Source organism: Natator depressus, chromosome 3 (assembly GCF_965152275.1).
Source record: "Natator depressus isolate rNatDep1 chromosome 3, rNatDep2.hap1, whole genome shotgun sequence".
NCBI classification, from domain to species: domain Eukaryota; kingdom Metazoa; phylum Chordata; order Testudines; family Cheloniidae; genus Natator; species Natator depressus.
This window is the reverse complement of record NC_134236.1, coordinates 48959339-48972530: the sequence shown is the minus strand read 5'-3', so window position 1 is coordinate 48972530 and position 13192 is coordinate 48959339. Positions and strand designations below refer to the sequence as shown.

General features: G+C 37.3%; 1 protein-coding gene across 16 annotated transcripts in view; it reads left to right on the top strand.

The window, feature by feature from the left end:
• DST (dystonin) overlaps positions 1 to 13192 on the top strand; it is a 460168-nt gene that overhangs the window by 404646 nt on the left and 42330 nt on the right. For all 16 annotated transcript variants that reach the window (XM_074947869.1, XM_074947855.1, XM_074947860.1 and 13 more), the window contains 9 exons: positions 2717 to 2948; positions 3327 to 3553; positions 4297 to 4419; positions 4631 to 4732; positions 6372 to 6473; positions 7672 to 7845; positions 8678 to 8833; positions 11300 to 11497; positions 12036 to 12164. In XM_074947869.1, coding sequence (XP_074803970.1) covers positions 2717 to 2948; positions 3327 to 3553; positions 4297 to 4419; positions 4631 to 4732; positions 6372 to 6473; positions 7672 to 7845; positions 8678 to 8833; positions 11300 to 11497; positions 12036 to 12164 — 1443 coding nt within the window. The remainder of the gene's footprint in view (positions 1 to 2716; positions 2949 to 3326; positions 3554 to 4296; positions 4420 to 4630; positions 4733 to 6371; positions 6474 to 7671; positions 7846 to 8677; positions 8834 to 11299; positions 11498 to 12035; positions 12165 to 13192) is intronic.

Sequence of the window (13192 nt, the reverse complement as noted above, 5' to 3'; positions counted from 1 at the left end):
TGGCATTGCTTTTCTGTTAGGGGATTATAACTTTTTATATTGATCAATGTACTTACGCTGTCCTTGCAGCATTTTATTGCCACATGGCAAATCATTTAGTCATTATTTAAGGAACATCTGAATGCTAAATATGGGATGTTACCTTCACCTTTGTTCTGGGCAAACATTTTCTCTTCCATGCATATTAGTAATCCATGCTGCCCCCAATATAGGGACACCAGAGTCAATCAGCTAAGTCACACATACACAGTTGGAACTCACAACATTCAGCTACCAATGCAGACCTCTACCACTGAAGGTGAAGGAGAATCTCCATTAAATGTTAGTAGTAGAAGGGTTTACATCTTCTTTGTAGACCAGCCATTAGAGAATGAGATAATCACAAGCACTTGAACATATGTACAAACTGCTACCCAGTGTTTTATAACTAGAGTTTTTGTGCGGTCATCACAATGGAACCCCCAGATTTTACCAGATTTCACATGCCATTACAAACTTAAAAAACTCTGATCGGGTTCCTAGGAAAATGAACTAAGGTTCAGTGAACCTGAGTTGGTGTATTATTATGCATCAAATCCTTGAGACATTTGAGATTTTGCATGGTTTCACTTTTGAACTCGCTGAAATTCTGGTTTTTTTAGTTTCACTTTGACATTTTTTTTAGTTCACTCAAATTCAGAACAAAACTCGCTCTGTGTGTGTGTGTGTGAGAGAGAGAGAGAGAGAGAGAAAAAACCATACAGCCCAAAGCCAGAATAAAACCACTACATTTTATACAGCTGTACTGACACTACAGCTTCTCTCTCCTTCCCATGCACTGGGGAACAAATAATAGTACTGATAGTCTCTCCAGATCTAGAATACTTTCCCAAATGCTTCTCTAAGTAACAAACTTTAAAATGCTCCTCAGGATATGTCTTTATATACTTTTTTTCCCTTGGGTCATCTCACTATGTTCCCAGACTGCTGACGGTGTGTGTAAAAGCCTGTGAGCAGCCCATATCACCAGGTGATATCTTAATGTACTATTTCCAGTTATTATGTTGGCCTATCATACTTTTAAGCATTCTAAAACAATCAAATTATACATGCTGCTGAAATACAACCAATTATTTTAGATGGAAACATTGTTTTGTACTTTAAGGGTTCAGTCCTGCTGCCATTAAAGTCCATTGGAGCTTACCTCTATACCTTTAAAAATCAGGCTACTCACTTTCTATTCCAACCCCAATATTGAGAGCCAATACATAAACACAAAAGAGTTTCTCTGTGTAAAGAAGACCATCATAGATGCATGCTCCTTTGTAACATCCAGAGTATCAGTATGTTGAAAAGCTGCTTACATATTTTAAAAATGTGTTGAGATTAAACTTATATATGTTTATAAAAATGTATGTACACATGAGAAAAAGAAGACAATAGAATTTGTTTTGATATAATCCCTTTTTATTAAGATATACCAGAGTCTATTGTCATAAATATATAATATGGTGGAGTTGTAAGCATTTGCTTACACAGTCTTGGAAGTATCAGTATCTAACTCATCAATGTGTAAAGTGCATTAGGCTATCTTATGCATGAAAGGCACTGTGTAAGCCCAGAAGATGTACTGTTTTATAGACATACTATATTCCCTATAAAAGTTAAGGGCAAATGCCTCATTCACTTCAGTAGGAGCAAAATGAGGCCTAATGAGTTCATCGGAATTTTAATTTTTTTGTATAATTAGAGCAGAGTAGAGCAAATTAGAGAAGCGTTAAACTAATTTAACTTCAGTTTTTATCACTTATATGGGATTTGGTTTCCTAGTTTCACAATAAATGTAATAGACATCTGAATATAGTAACAGCTGCATCTCACCCTTAATATATACTTCACAAGCATGTAGGATATTCACACACATTCTAACAAATACACCACAGTTTATTAACATCATTCACACATTCTGTTGAGAAGTCAGATGTATAGTAAATCTGCCACAAGAAAGGGGAAATTGTACTTTCATTGGATCCATGTTCTTTTCAGTGTAAAGGAATTGTTCTTTGTTTCACTTCAGATGACCCTGCTCTCTCAGGTTCTTCCACAGTTCTTCCAGGTGTGTTAGATACTGCTTATAATAGATATCTGGACTTACTACCACCACACAGTTAGTTCATAGCAATTACCTGACACATCAAACCCTTGTCAGTGTTTCCATGCACAACATTGTTCCCAATGCATTATAATAATACGTATCCTTAAAATAACACAAAGCTTTGTATTGAATACAATCACTTCATATACATGTTAAAAGATGGAAGTGGAAAACCCATGGTTCTCTAAAATTTGGAACAAAGTAGTCTATTGATTAAACAGGACTATAGTCAGGTAAATGTTGTTGGCAGGTGTAACAATGCCTCTCTGTGGGTGAGCTGCAGGGACTGTACCCAGGACCTGTGGATCCAAAAGAATGAATCTCCGTTGCTTGACCTAAGGACCTGGTCCATTTGTTTAGAGGCAGTAGCTGTCTCTCACAGAGCTCTCTGTGTAGTCTAGTCATTAGAAAGGGACAAAGAGCTGCATAGTATTAGAGCACACCATGCAACTAGGGGTGTTTAATATGTTAGTTTATCAGTTCCTTTCTTTTCAAGGAAATGGTCAGATGTAGATCTTTTGATTGTTTTGTCTTTTCTCCAATTTCCTTTCCTCCTCACCCGTCCCTCTTTTATTCCCCCAGTTTCATGACAAGATAGATCCAACCCTTGAGAGTCTGGAACGCATAGTCGAACGTCTGAAGCAGCCACCTTCAATCTCAGCGGAGGTTGAGAAGATTAAAGAGCAGATCAGCGAAAATAAGAATGTGTCAGTAGATCTGGAAAAACTTCAGCCCGTGTACGAGACACTCAAACAGCGTGGGGAGGAAATGATAGCTCGCTCAGAGGGAGCTGATAAGGATATATCTGCTAAAGGTAATAATTTCTTTCAATTTAATTTCTTTCTAGTTGAAATAAACAAAGCTATGATAAATAAAATCTTCATTTTTTTGGTTATCAGCTAGCTTATTTTTGAATGTTCTCCTGTAGTAGGGCCTTAAGGTTTAAAAAAAGCAATCTACCTGCTTTATGAACGGATGTCATAAATCAGACCTGTGTTTGTTTGTTTTTTTGAAGTGCTATGTTAAATTATTCTGTTTATCGTTGTTGTGAGTATTTTACAATCTGAATTAAAAAGCTAGTTGGTTTCCTCCATAAGGAGTATACATTTGACATATGTATGCATGATGTATCACTATAAAAGTAAACATAAATGTTGGTTGCCCATGTAATAGAGTCCGTTTGCCTATTTAGCTGTTCAGGATAAAATTAAACAAATGGTCTTCATCTGGGAAGACATCCAGGCCTTGACTGAGGAAAGGGAGGCCAAATTGCTGGATGTGATGGAGCTAGCTGAAAAGTTCTGGTGTGATCACATGGCTCTTGTAGTCACTATTAAAGATACTCAGGATTTCATCCGAGAACTGGAGGGACCCGGAGTTGACCCCTCTGTAGTCAAACAACAGCAAGAGGCTGCAGAGGTCAGTAGAAAGTTTGTTTTTTTTTAACGTTTAAAGGATTTTTTTTCCAATACAGAGAGGAAATGTGATATTTTTACAAAATTACCATGAAATACAACAAGAGAATTCCTTTGGAAACCAACAGGGATAATTACATAGAAATTAACTATAACGGTATTTCAAGACTGCATGGCAAACAATTAGTATATCAGCACTTTTGCTTTTTGTGCATAGATGTTTCAACATGTGAGTGCCTATAGACTTATCTGTGTCTCTCTGTATGTATGTTAAATATATAATACATATTTTAGATTCTCTGAATATTATGTAGCATTTAAAAGAAATGAAATTAATATGCTTTCTTCCAAGCCTGCAATCAGTTATATTGATTATATAACAACTTAGCAGCAGGAATGGTGACCACTGAAAAACAAAAACAGCAGGTTGAAGAACTCTAAATTATTAAAGCTTTCTAGGCTGTACTTTTTACTTTTGTACAAAATCACTTATTCTTATAAGCCCTGGTTTTCATTTAAATGAAGGCCACTTTACACCACTCTGTCAGTATAAAGGGGCATTGTAAGTGAGCATGCATTTATGCTTACTTCAAGGTCCTTTCACATTGCCAGAGAGATGTTACACTTGTGATCTTAGTATAAATAAGAATCAAGGCCGATAATGTTGTGCCTTAAAAGCAACTGTATCTACGTTCTTGAGTTTTAAAATATAGCAACATTGAAAATTTACTTTTTTTCTCCTTTTAGGCTATCAGAGAAGAAGTTGATGGACTGCAGGAAGAACTCGATATGGTGGTAAACTTAGGTTCTGAACTTATAGCTGCTTGTGGAGAACCTGACAAGCCTATTGTCAATAAGAGCATAGATGAGGTACAAGTAACATAAATGCATAATACTAATATGTTATAGTGTTTGTGTACTGTAGAATGGATAGTCCATCAGAAAGTACTTAGAAGTAGTGTAATATTAAAGTTTTGGGGCCAGCTGAACTCAGTGACAAAATCCATTGACTTTAATTAGAACAAGGTTTGGCCCTGAAGTATCCAAAGTCTGACTGAAATATTTCACTATTTAATTGCAGCTGAATTCAGCTTGGGATACTCTAAACAAAGCATGGAAAGAGCGGATAGACAAACTTGATGAAGCCATGCAGGCTGCTGTTCAGTACCAAGATGGATTGCAGGTAAGATGGTTATGATGTATCTAACAAATTCTTGAGTAAAAAAGGTTATCATGTTTTATGTCTTAGAAAAAACAACGTATTACTGGGTAGCTGTCAGTTGCTGTCATCTGTAGAATTATGGTTAACATTTTCTTCAATAAACTGAAGGATTTTCACAGATTTGTTGCATAATATCATAAATATGCTGGTTTACATTCTTTGTGTAATTATTTACTTTTCATATTGTGTTTAGCTTTTGAGTTAAAGTTTCATTGTTTATTACTAGAGTGAGAGCAGATTTTATTTGTTACCACACATTTTGCATGGTAACCCTGCTGATAGGCAACATTCCATTGTGATACATTCAGTGCTTCAGTTAATATGTAAGTTGATGCTGTGTCACAATGTTTACATGAACTAAAAGGGAAGAAAAAAAAACAAATTAAACAGTTCAAGTCCTAAGTGCTGCAATTTTCCTGGGAGAGAAGACAAATTCAAGGAACTCCATTTTACTGCAGATCTTTCATTTATACAATAAGTACAAGATTTTGCGTTTTCTGAATTAAATATGTTATTCATTTCCGTCGTGCTGTGTTTATATAGTTTTTTAGTACATCATTTTACCCAATCAGAACACCTCATGCATGTAGCTGATTTACTTAAAAAAGTCTACAGATAAATTGCCCATCTACATACAAAGTCTGTCTGGATTTTTGTCTGCCATGAGTACAGGATTGCCCATTCTTGGGAAACTGTCCTATGGTGGAGAGCCATCCTCCTTCTTGGCTAATGGCATGGGGGCCATAATACCAGTTCAGAGCTGAGGCATTCTTTTCCCACTGCAGGCCCTGGCTGCTGTTACAGCCCTCCAGGGCTGTTGGCATAAAGCAGAGCACCCTTCAGGCTTTTCTACATTATGTCAGGAGCAGACAAATTGGCTGGAAAGCCTCAATATTGGGAGGAGGCATAAATGTAACTTGAAGTTACTTTTGCACTTCCCTACTGAGTTTGATCAGTTGCAGCAGTTCAGACACAGCCCAGCACGGAGCCTTAGATATACCAAATGGGTCTAATTCCACGCTCTGTATACAATTAAAATTCTGATTGACTTCAGTGGGATTTATGCCTAATTAGTCATTAATAAAAGCCAAATTTCATTCGGTGACATCAGCTATAAAAATCAATCTCAATAAAGGATGAGAACACTACAGAAATAGCAATTCTGTGCTGTGCATTTGCTGTAATAGAGGTCTCATTGAAATCAGCGCAATTACTCAAAGTAAAGTACTATGTAATATAAGTAACTATGAGAGAATCTTGCTGTTAATAAAAGTCCAATCATGTATCTCTTACATGCATATTCCTGGCCCTGAAATCAGTGGGTTTTTTGTATATTTAGGTGTTGCAGGATGTCAGTGTAATCAATATTCGCTGCCTTGGATTGTCAACACACTTTTTAATAACTTGATTTTTTTCCAGATTATTTTCTTATGAAGAGGGTAATGGAGTTATTTCCTGCGGTAGCAGATAAACTCAGCAATATGCACATGAGAATTATACTTGTATTGTACATAGCTTTCAAACTGTACCTCATGACAAGATTTATCATACTGTTTCACTTATATTATCTTATACTGCAATTTAATGTTGTGATTTTCAGGCAATATTTGACTGGGTAGATATTGCTGGCAGTAAATTAGCTTCAATGTCACCAGTTGGAACAGATCTAGAAACAGTGAAGCAGCAGACTGCAGAACTGAAGGTATGAACTAGCTGTTTATTTTTCTTATTTCATCATTCTACGTATTTCAGCAGCCAAGTGTAGTTCTATAAAAACTTCCAAATATCATAATGCTTTTACAGTAAGTAGCTTATTGTATCTGGGTGAAAACCTTTCCCACTGAATTCAGCAGGGCCAGATTTTACTCTATGTAAATATGATTTGAGAACTCTGAAAAAACATTTTTATAACATTGATTTCTGTTAAAAGGTTATTTGACGATATTTTTCCCTTCACCTTTTATTTTTCTCACCCCCCGCTCCCCATGTCAGCCACCTTTGGGGCACTTGACCTCCATCTGGTATGTGGGTGGCAACTTCCTCCAAAGCCTCTGACTCCTGATGTCATGGACCATGCCTAAATACGCAAACTGAGATCACATCATTTCCACTAGACCCCACTGGGCTATGAAATAAAGTTCTAAGCCAACTCTGAATCCCACTGTAGGGAAATATGACTCATTATGGTCATGACACCAGCATGTTGTTATGCATGTTTTAAATAGGAAGCAGGGATGTGCAGTGGCTAGTGTGGGAGCTGGGGGTCAAGAGTCCTTGGTTTAGCTCCTGACTGTTACTGACTCAAGGGATGGCCTTAGCCAAGAGGATTAATATCTTTCTTTTCGTTCTTCTTTTTTCCAATATCTTTTCACTTTTTGTATGAATTGTAACCACATACCTTGCACAAATCTGAGTGAAAAAAGAATCAGCTTGTTGTCTCAGTTTGCCTTTCTGTAAAACCGGATAACTGACTACTGAAATTGCTTTCAGATTTTTCAGTGAAAGGTTCTATGTAAGTTCAGAGTAGTATATTATCTCAGCCCCAGTAGCCAGAAATTACTGTTGCCTTTGCCGCAAACCAGAATGCATGATAGTAAACAGTCTTACATTCTGTATCTTCCTATGCACATGATTACCAAAGGGAAGGAGAGTATTTTGGGGAACTTTAACACTTATCTTTGTCTTTTCAGTTGGCTGGGATCTTCTTGATTAAAAGCATACTGTATATAAATATTGAATCAGGAAATACATTACCATGGTTTGACAATTATTACAACACATTAGAACAGGAAAAAGAAAATTTTAACATCATGGCAGCTGACAGTGCTGCATGTAATATTTTAAGCACTAGTATTTCTACTGTGTACAAATGATTTTCTGTATGTTTGTATTTACATCAGCAATTTAAGACGGAGGCTTATCAACAGCAGATAGAAATGGAAAGGCTAAATCATCAAGCAGAACTGTTGTTGAAGAAGGTTACTGAAGAAAGTGACAAGCACACAGTTCAAGAACCCCTCTCAGAGCTCAGACTGATGTGGGTCAATCTAGAGGAGAAAATTATTAACAGACAGGTGAATGAAGTTGGGATGGGTGTTTGACAATGTGATGCAGAGATGCCAGCATAGCTTTTTGTTATGCACTGTGTTTGTACCAGCCCATGTAACATATTCTTTCTTTTAGGGATTAAAAATTACAGAAAGAGTATTTCACATTTTACTGAGTTTTACTTTACGATTTTCAAACACTTGGCAGCATATCACTTCCTGTGTCGAGTATCAAATCAAATCCTATTTGTTTTTTCATTTTGTTTTTTGATGGCATTTTATTGGCAGTTGAAAACTTGTAAATACTCACAGGAGACCAAATACAAAAATAATGTGTTGAACACCTCTTTTTCAAACTTACAAATAAGTCACTTCAGCGTTCTTTCCAAAACACTAAATTATCAAAGTGACACAGGCAAATTGAAAAATGCAGTGCTTAGAAAAGTGTATTCATTTCTAAATTGAACCATTTCATTGAAAAACTAAAGCTCATTAAAAAGACCTCGGACCAAGTAGAATTTAAGTTCAAATCAAAATCTAAATAATGAAAAATACAATTATTTCTGTGCTGAGATAGCCTACATTCTGTACCTTGTTTTATAATAGGATCTGGAATGGCCAAGAGTTTAGAGCTAGAATTTAAGGCTGTATAATGGAACTGCCAACTCAGCTTTAGCTATAGAGCGGTTGCTTGAGCTAGGATAATGTTGCTGCTCTCTGATTAGTGCTCTGACTATTGGACTCAGGCTCCCCATTCGGTGAAAATGGAGTCTAGTGGCATTCTATGCAGTTTAAGCCAATTGGATCATTAGCTTCATAAAACAATTTCATTGTTATTTTTATTTTATTTTCACTATAGCACAAGCTGGAGGGTGCCTTGTTAGCTTTGGGGCAGTTCCAACATGCCCTGGATGAATTACTGACGTGGCTGACGCACACAGAAGACCTGCTGAATGAACAGAAACCTGTGGGTGGGGACCCCAAGGCTATTGAAATTGAACTTGCCAAACATCATGTATGTAATTATACTGTGTTCACTGAGATATTATTTTGATGTTTGTCTTAAGCTATGTTTCTTATTGTAAAGCTTCGTACTTGTTAAATAATTGTCTTAGAGGTTTTCAAGAGACAGATTAAGACTGAGAGTGCCCATCTAGAAGCTATAATGACTGCTGCATGAATAATGTTACTGTTCTCTCCTCTGGCCTCTATTCTTCCTTAGTATAGGTGGCATGTGTTCAAGCACTGAGCCTGGCACTCCCTCCAGCTCCCCCTTCACTTGCACCAGGCAACTCAGGAAGGGATTGTACCTGGCACTTCCCCTGGGGCTGAATGATTCCACATTGACCCTTATTCAGGCCAGGGCCCATGAAGTATACTTCAACCCACACACAGCTGTGCCCCAGCCTCAGAAGAGAACAAAGAATCAATATTTTTGGAACCTACAAAATTGCACCTCCTTTGGCTCAGACTGTCATGTGCTCTGCTGCTCCCATACACTCACCGGCTATAGGGGAACCTATACCTTTGCCACTGTCTCTCTGCAAAACATTATTGATTGTTAATTATTGTTATAACACCTTTGGACCCCCATCAGGAGTCCATTGCGCTAGGTAAATGTGAAAGATCCTTCACTTTCAAGAGTATCTTCTTGGCGGAAGAATTCTCAGCTCTTTTGTGTGGCAAAATACTGTTTTTGAAGGCATGCTTTCATAAGTCATGCAGATTTCATATCAGGTTCCAATCCTTAAGTGTCACCTCTCCTTCCTTCAGAATAGCAAAAACATGCATTTTAAATTATGTCTTGCAAATAACTTCAAAAACTACTCAATATTTTAGTTCAAAGTCCTCTCAAGACCAGACACAATGCACTAAAACTGAATGCATCCGATGAAGTGAGCTGTAGCTCACGAAAGCTTATGCTCAGATAAATTGGTTAGTCTCTGAGGTGCCACAAGTACTCCTTTTCTTTTTGCGAATACAGACTAACATGGCTGCTACTCTGAAACAGAACTAAGACATTTTTCTCATATACATGACCAGCTTCAGAATGGGGCCCTCTTAAAACCATTACAGAAATCAGAGTCTGCTCCATATGTCTCTCGCCTTCTCAGAGGAAGTGTTTTACCACCTTAATAGCACAGCGACATCACTCATTACTCAATCTACCTTGAAGGAGTTCAGCAAACACATTACACAGCATTCTTCCTGTTCTTAAACTGGAGTTTATAGGCTAGGGAGTTCACAGAGTGCTGCTTCCTGTTTTAGCATGGAAAAACATCCATCTCTTGGAGAACTTGGGAGAGAATAACCTTTGTCCTGAGTGAACTTCATCAGGAAGGAAGGGATAAGAGGCATCTGCTTCTGGGAATAACCCTTTATTTTTCCTGTTGAGGGACTTATTTAAAATAACTGTGGTTTCCCCCGTGCTTAAACAGAAATAAGGGTGATAATATGAGACCCTTCCTATACACAAGGACCACCATTGGCTTAACGATTCTTCCTTCCACTGAGTTTGTGCGATTGACCTCTCCAAGTATTTTATTTAAAGATTTTTTCAACTTTTTATCTTATCTCCATATTCTAACACTTTTGGAGGTGGCTGGACACCTGGATCTGAGAAAACTCAAACTTGCATTTTGCAGATTGGGCCCATTGTTTACTTTTTTACCCGTTCTCCCCACCCCCACTTTCTAATTTTCCTTATTTCAGGTTTTAAAACAATTTCCCTCAATTTTAAAAACAAGTTTTTTCACCGTCTGAAAATAACATGCCTTCCCAGAATGCACTGTCAATGCCATACATGATTTCAGAAGGCAGGATGTTCTGTGTTCTATTTACCAGCCTGGGGTAGTTGATAGGAAGTTATATGGCCATTCCCCAGCTCTCAGGGAAGTTTTAACTGCCATGCTAGTTTGATATAACATGAAAGATGACACTGAGATGTGGAAAAAAGGCAGCCTCGCAACCTCGGCGCTACAGCTAGTACTGCTATGGGAGCCATCAAAGGACCTACCTCTTTTTGTTCCTCTTCCCCTTGTCCTTTCCGGCAGCCATCAGCAGTGCCCACCTCACTCAGATCCTCATTAGTCCCAGGTCTTGTCCTCCAAAACCACAGGCACCACAGAAAAGTGCCATTAGAGGCAGGGTCAAGGGAGGGAAAGAGGCATGAAGTGACACAGCAATCTGACTACTGGGTATCAGCAGTACAAAAAACATGTCCTAACTTTGCATTGTTATTCAGAAGGAAAGGGTTATTTTATTTGAGTATAAAACTGAAATGTGTTGCTTGGCTCAATGGCTTAATATTGCTTTCAGTCAAAGTGAGATTCATTTATACTGCCTTAATTAGGTGCTAAAACCTGTGTTGATTGTGAATATTATCTCTAAATCATAACTGAAAGAATTCAGTGACTATGGGCACCTTAATTCAATTAATTATAAAAATGAACAGGCCTACGTGTTGTTTTTTTTCCTCTAGGTGCTACAAAATGATGTGTTAGCTCATCAGTCCACTGTGGAAACAGTTAAGAAAGCAGGAAATGACCTGATTGAATCAAGTGCTGTTGAAGAAGCAAGCAATCTACAGAGCAAGTTGGAACTTTTGAATCAGCGCTGGCAAAATGTGTTGAAAAAAACAGAACAAAGGAAACAGCAGCTGGACAGTGCCTTGATCCAGGTGAGCAGGAAATGAAAACTTAAAGGGATAACTAGGAAAAAAGAACTACTTGCATTAAATATATAGATCTGTGTATTACGCATGGGTCTAAATCAAAACCATGGATGCAAAAATACCTGTTTGGGGGAAAGTTTGGATCCAGATGTGTATGTCACAGTTGGTCACTATCCTTTTACAATGCTGACCCAGAATTCTGAATTTTGGCCTGCACTTTTGAGAATTGTGCACGCTATCTGCACAGAAGTGGATTTCACTCTGTGTATGTGAATTGGATGTAGGCTTGGTCTCAGAATTATTTATGTAGTCTTCTCTTATATAATAGTTTTATATGTTTGGGGTTTTCAGGGATATGTTCAATGGTACACCATCTTTTGAATTTTATGTTGCAACTTTAAGTGCAACTTAAAGATCTTTGTTTAGGAATTTTCTTTACTTATTGTAAACCTGTGATTTAGTATGTTGCCAAGCTTCTGCGTCTGAGCTGCTATCACAATTAAAAACATTTAAATATGTTCTAAAGTGATATGGTGTAATTTAGGCCCAAGGTTTCCATGGTGAAGTTGAAGATATGCAGCAATGGCTGACAGACACCGAACGTCAGCTGTTGGCATCAAAACCTGTTGGAGGTTTACCAGAAACTGCAAGAGAACAGCTTAATACCCACATAGTAAGTATCTTAATATTAGAAAGTTTTGCAAATGGTCTGTGTTTCAGAGACTAACAAAGCTTCATGGGCATTTATAGAGAATAGAAGGCATGTTTTCTATATCAGAATGTCTGTATGGGATATTAAGAACTTCTACTAGCAAAAACTAAATTGTAATTTGCAGGGTTGCAAAAGAAATCATTTAGCAGATGCTCAAAGTTAATTAGTTTTCACTCTTGATTAACATTGTGACAGTAGTGAAAAGGGTTTTGGGGGCTCTCGTTCTCAGCAATAAATGTAGAAATGTTTACTGTTTTTGCAGTAAAATTTACATTTCTTCTTTCCTTCCTTATCCTCAAAATTGTATCTTTAATTTCCAAAATAAATATTCTTAAACAGGGATATAAAGGATGAATATGAGAATCATCTACATTCTCTATACACAGCCTTGAAATAGCTGTCTCAGTCTTGCATTCTTTACCCATCCAAAACTCTCACTGAACTCAACAGCAGTTGGGATTGACTAAGGACTTTGGGATCACACACAGAGCCTATTTTATTTAGAAAGGGAAAGTTAGCCATGATGCCTGAATTCTTCCCTTCCTCCCTTTGTTAGAGAAATCCCTTCCTCCCTTTGAAAAGATTTTTCCCCACATAGACAACAGTAGAAGTTAGTTGAAAGATGCCTTGATTTAATACCTCACTCCAAAGGATGGCATCTCTAGTAATGCATCATCTAAGTAATGCATCTCTAGTAATGCATCATCTGTTATCCTGCATTGTTAACAGTGGATATGAGCCCAAGTCCTAATGTTTAACTTGAACTCATGATCTTCTAGCTCAACTGTGAGAGTGATACCTATCGATCTGTATATACTTAAACTATTATGTGTCGACACAGTTTCCATTATAAATCCCTATTGTCATATGTTCATACTTTGACTGTAAGAATTGTGAAACAATATAAAATGTCTTTTCCCAGGAGTGATTTTTGTTTCAAAATGTGATAATTTGTTTTTGTATGTTTGTGAGATGGTAAACTATATGAG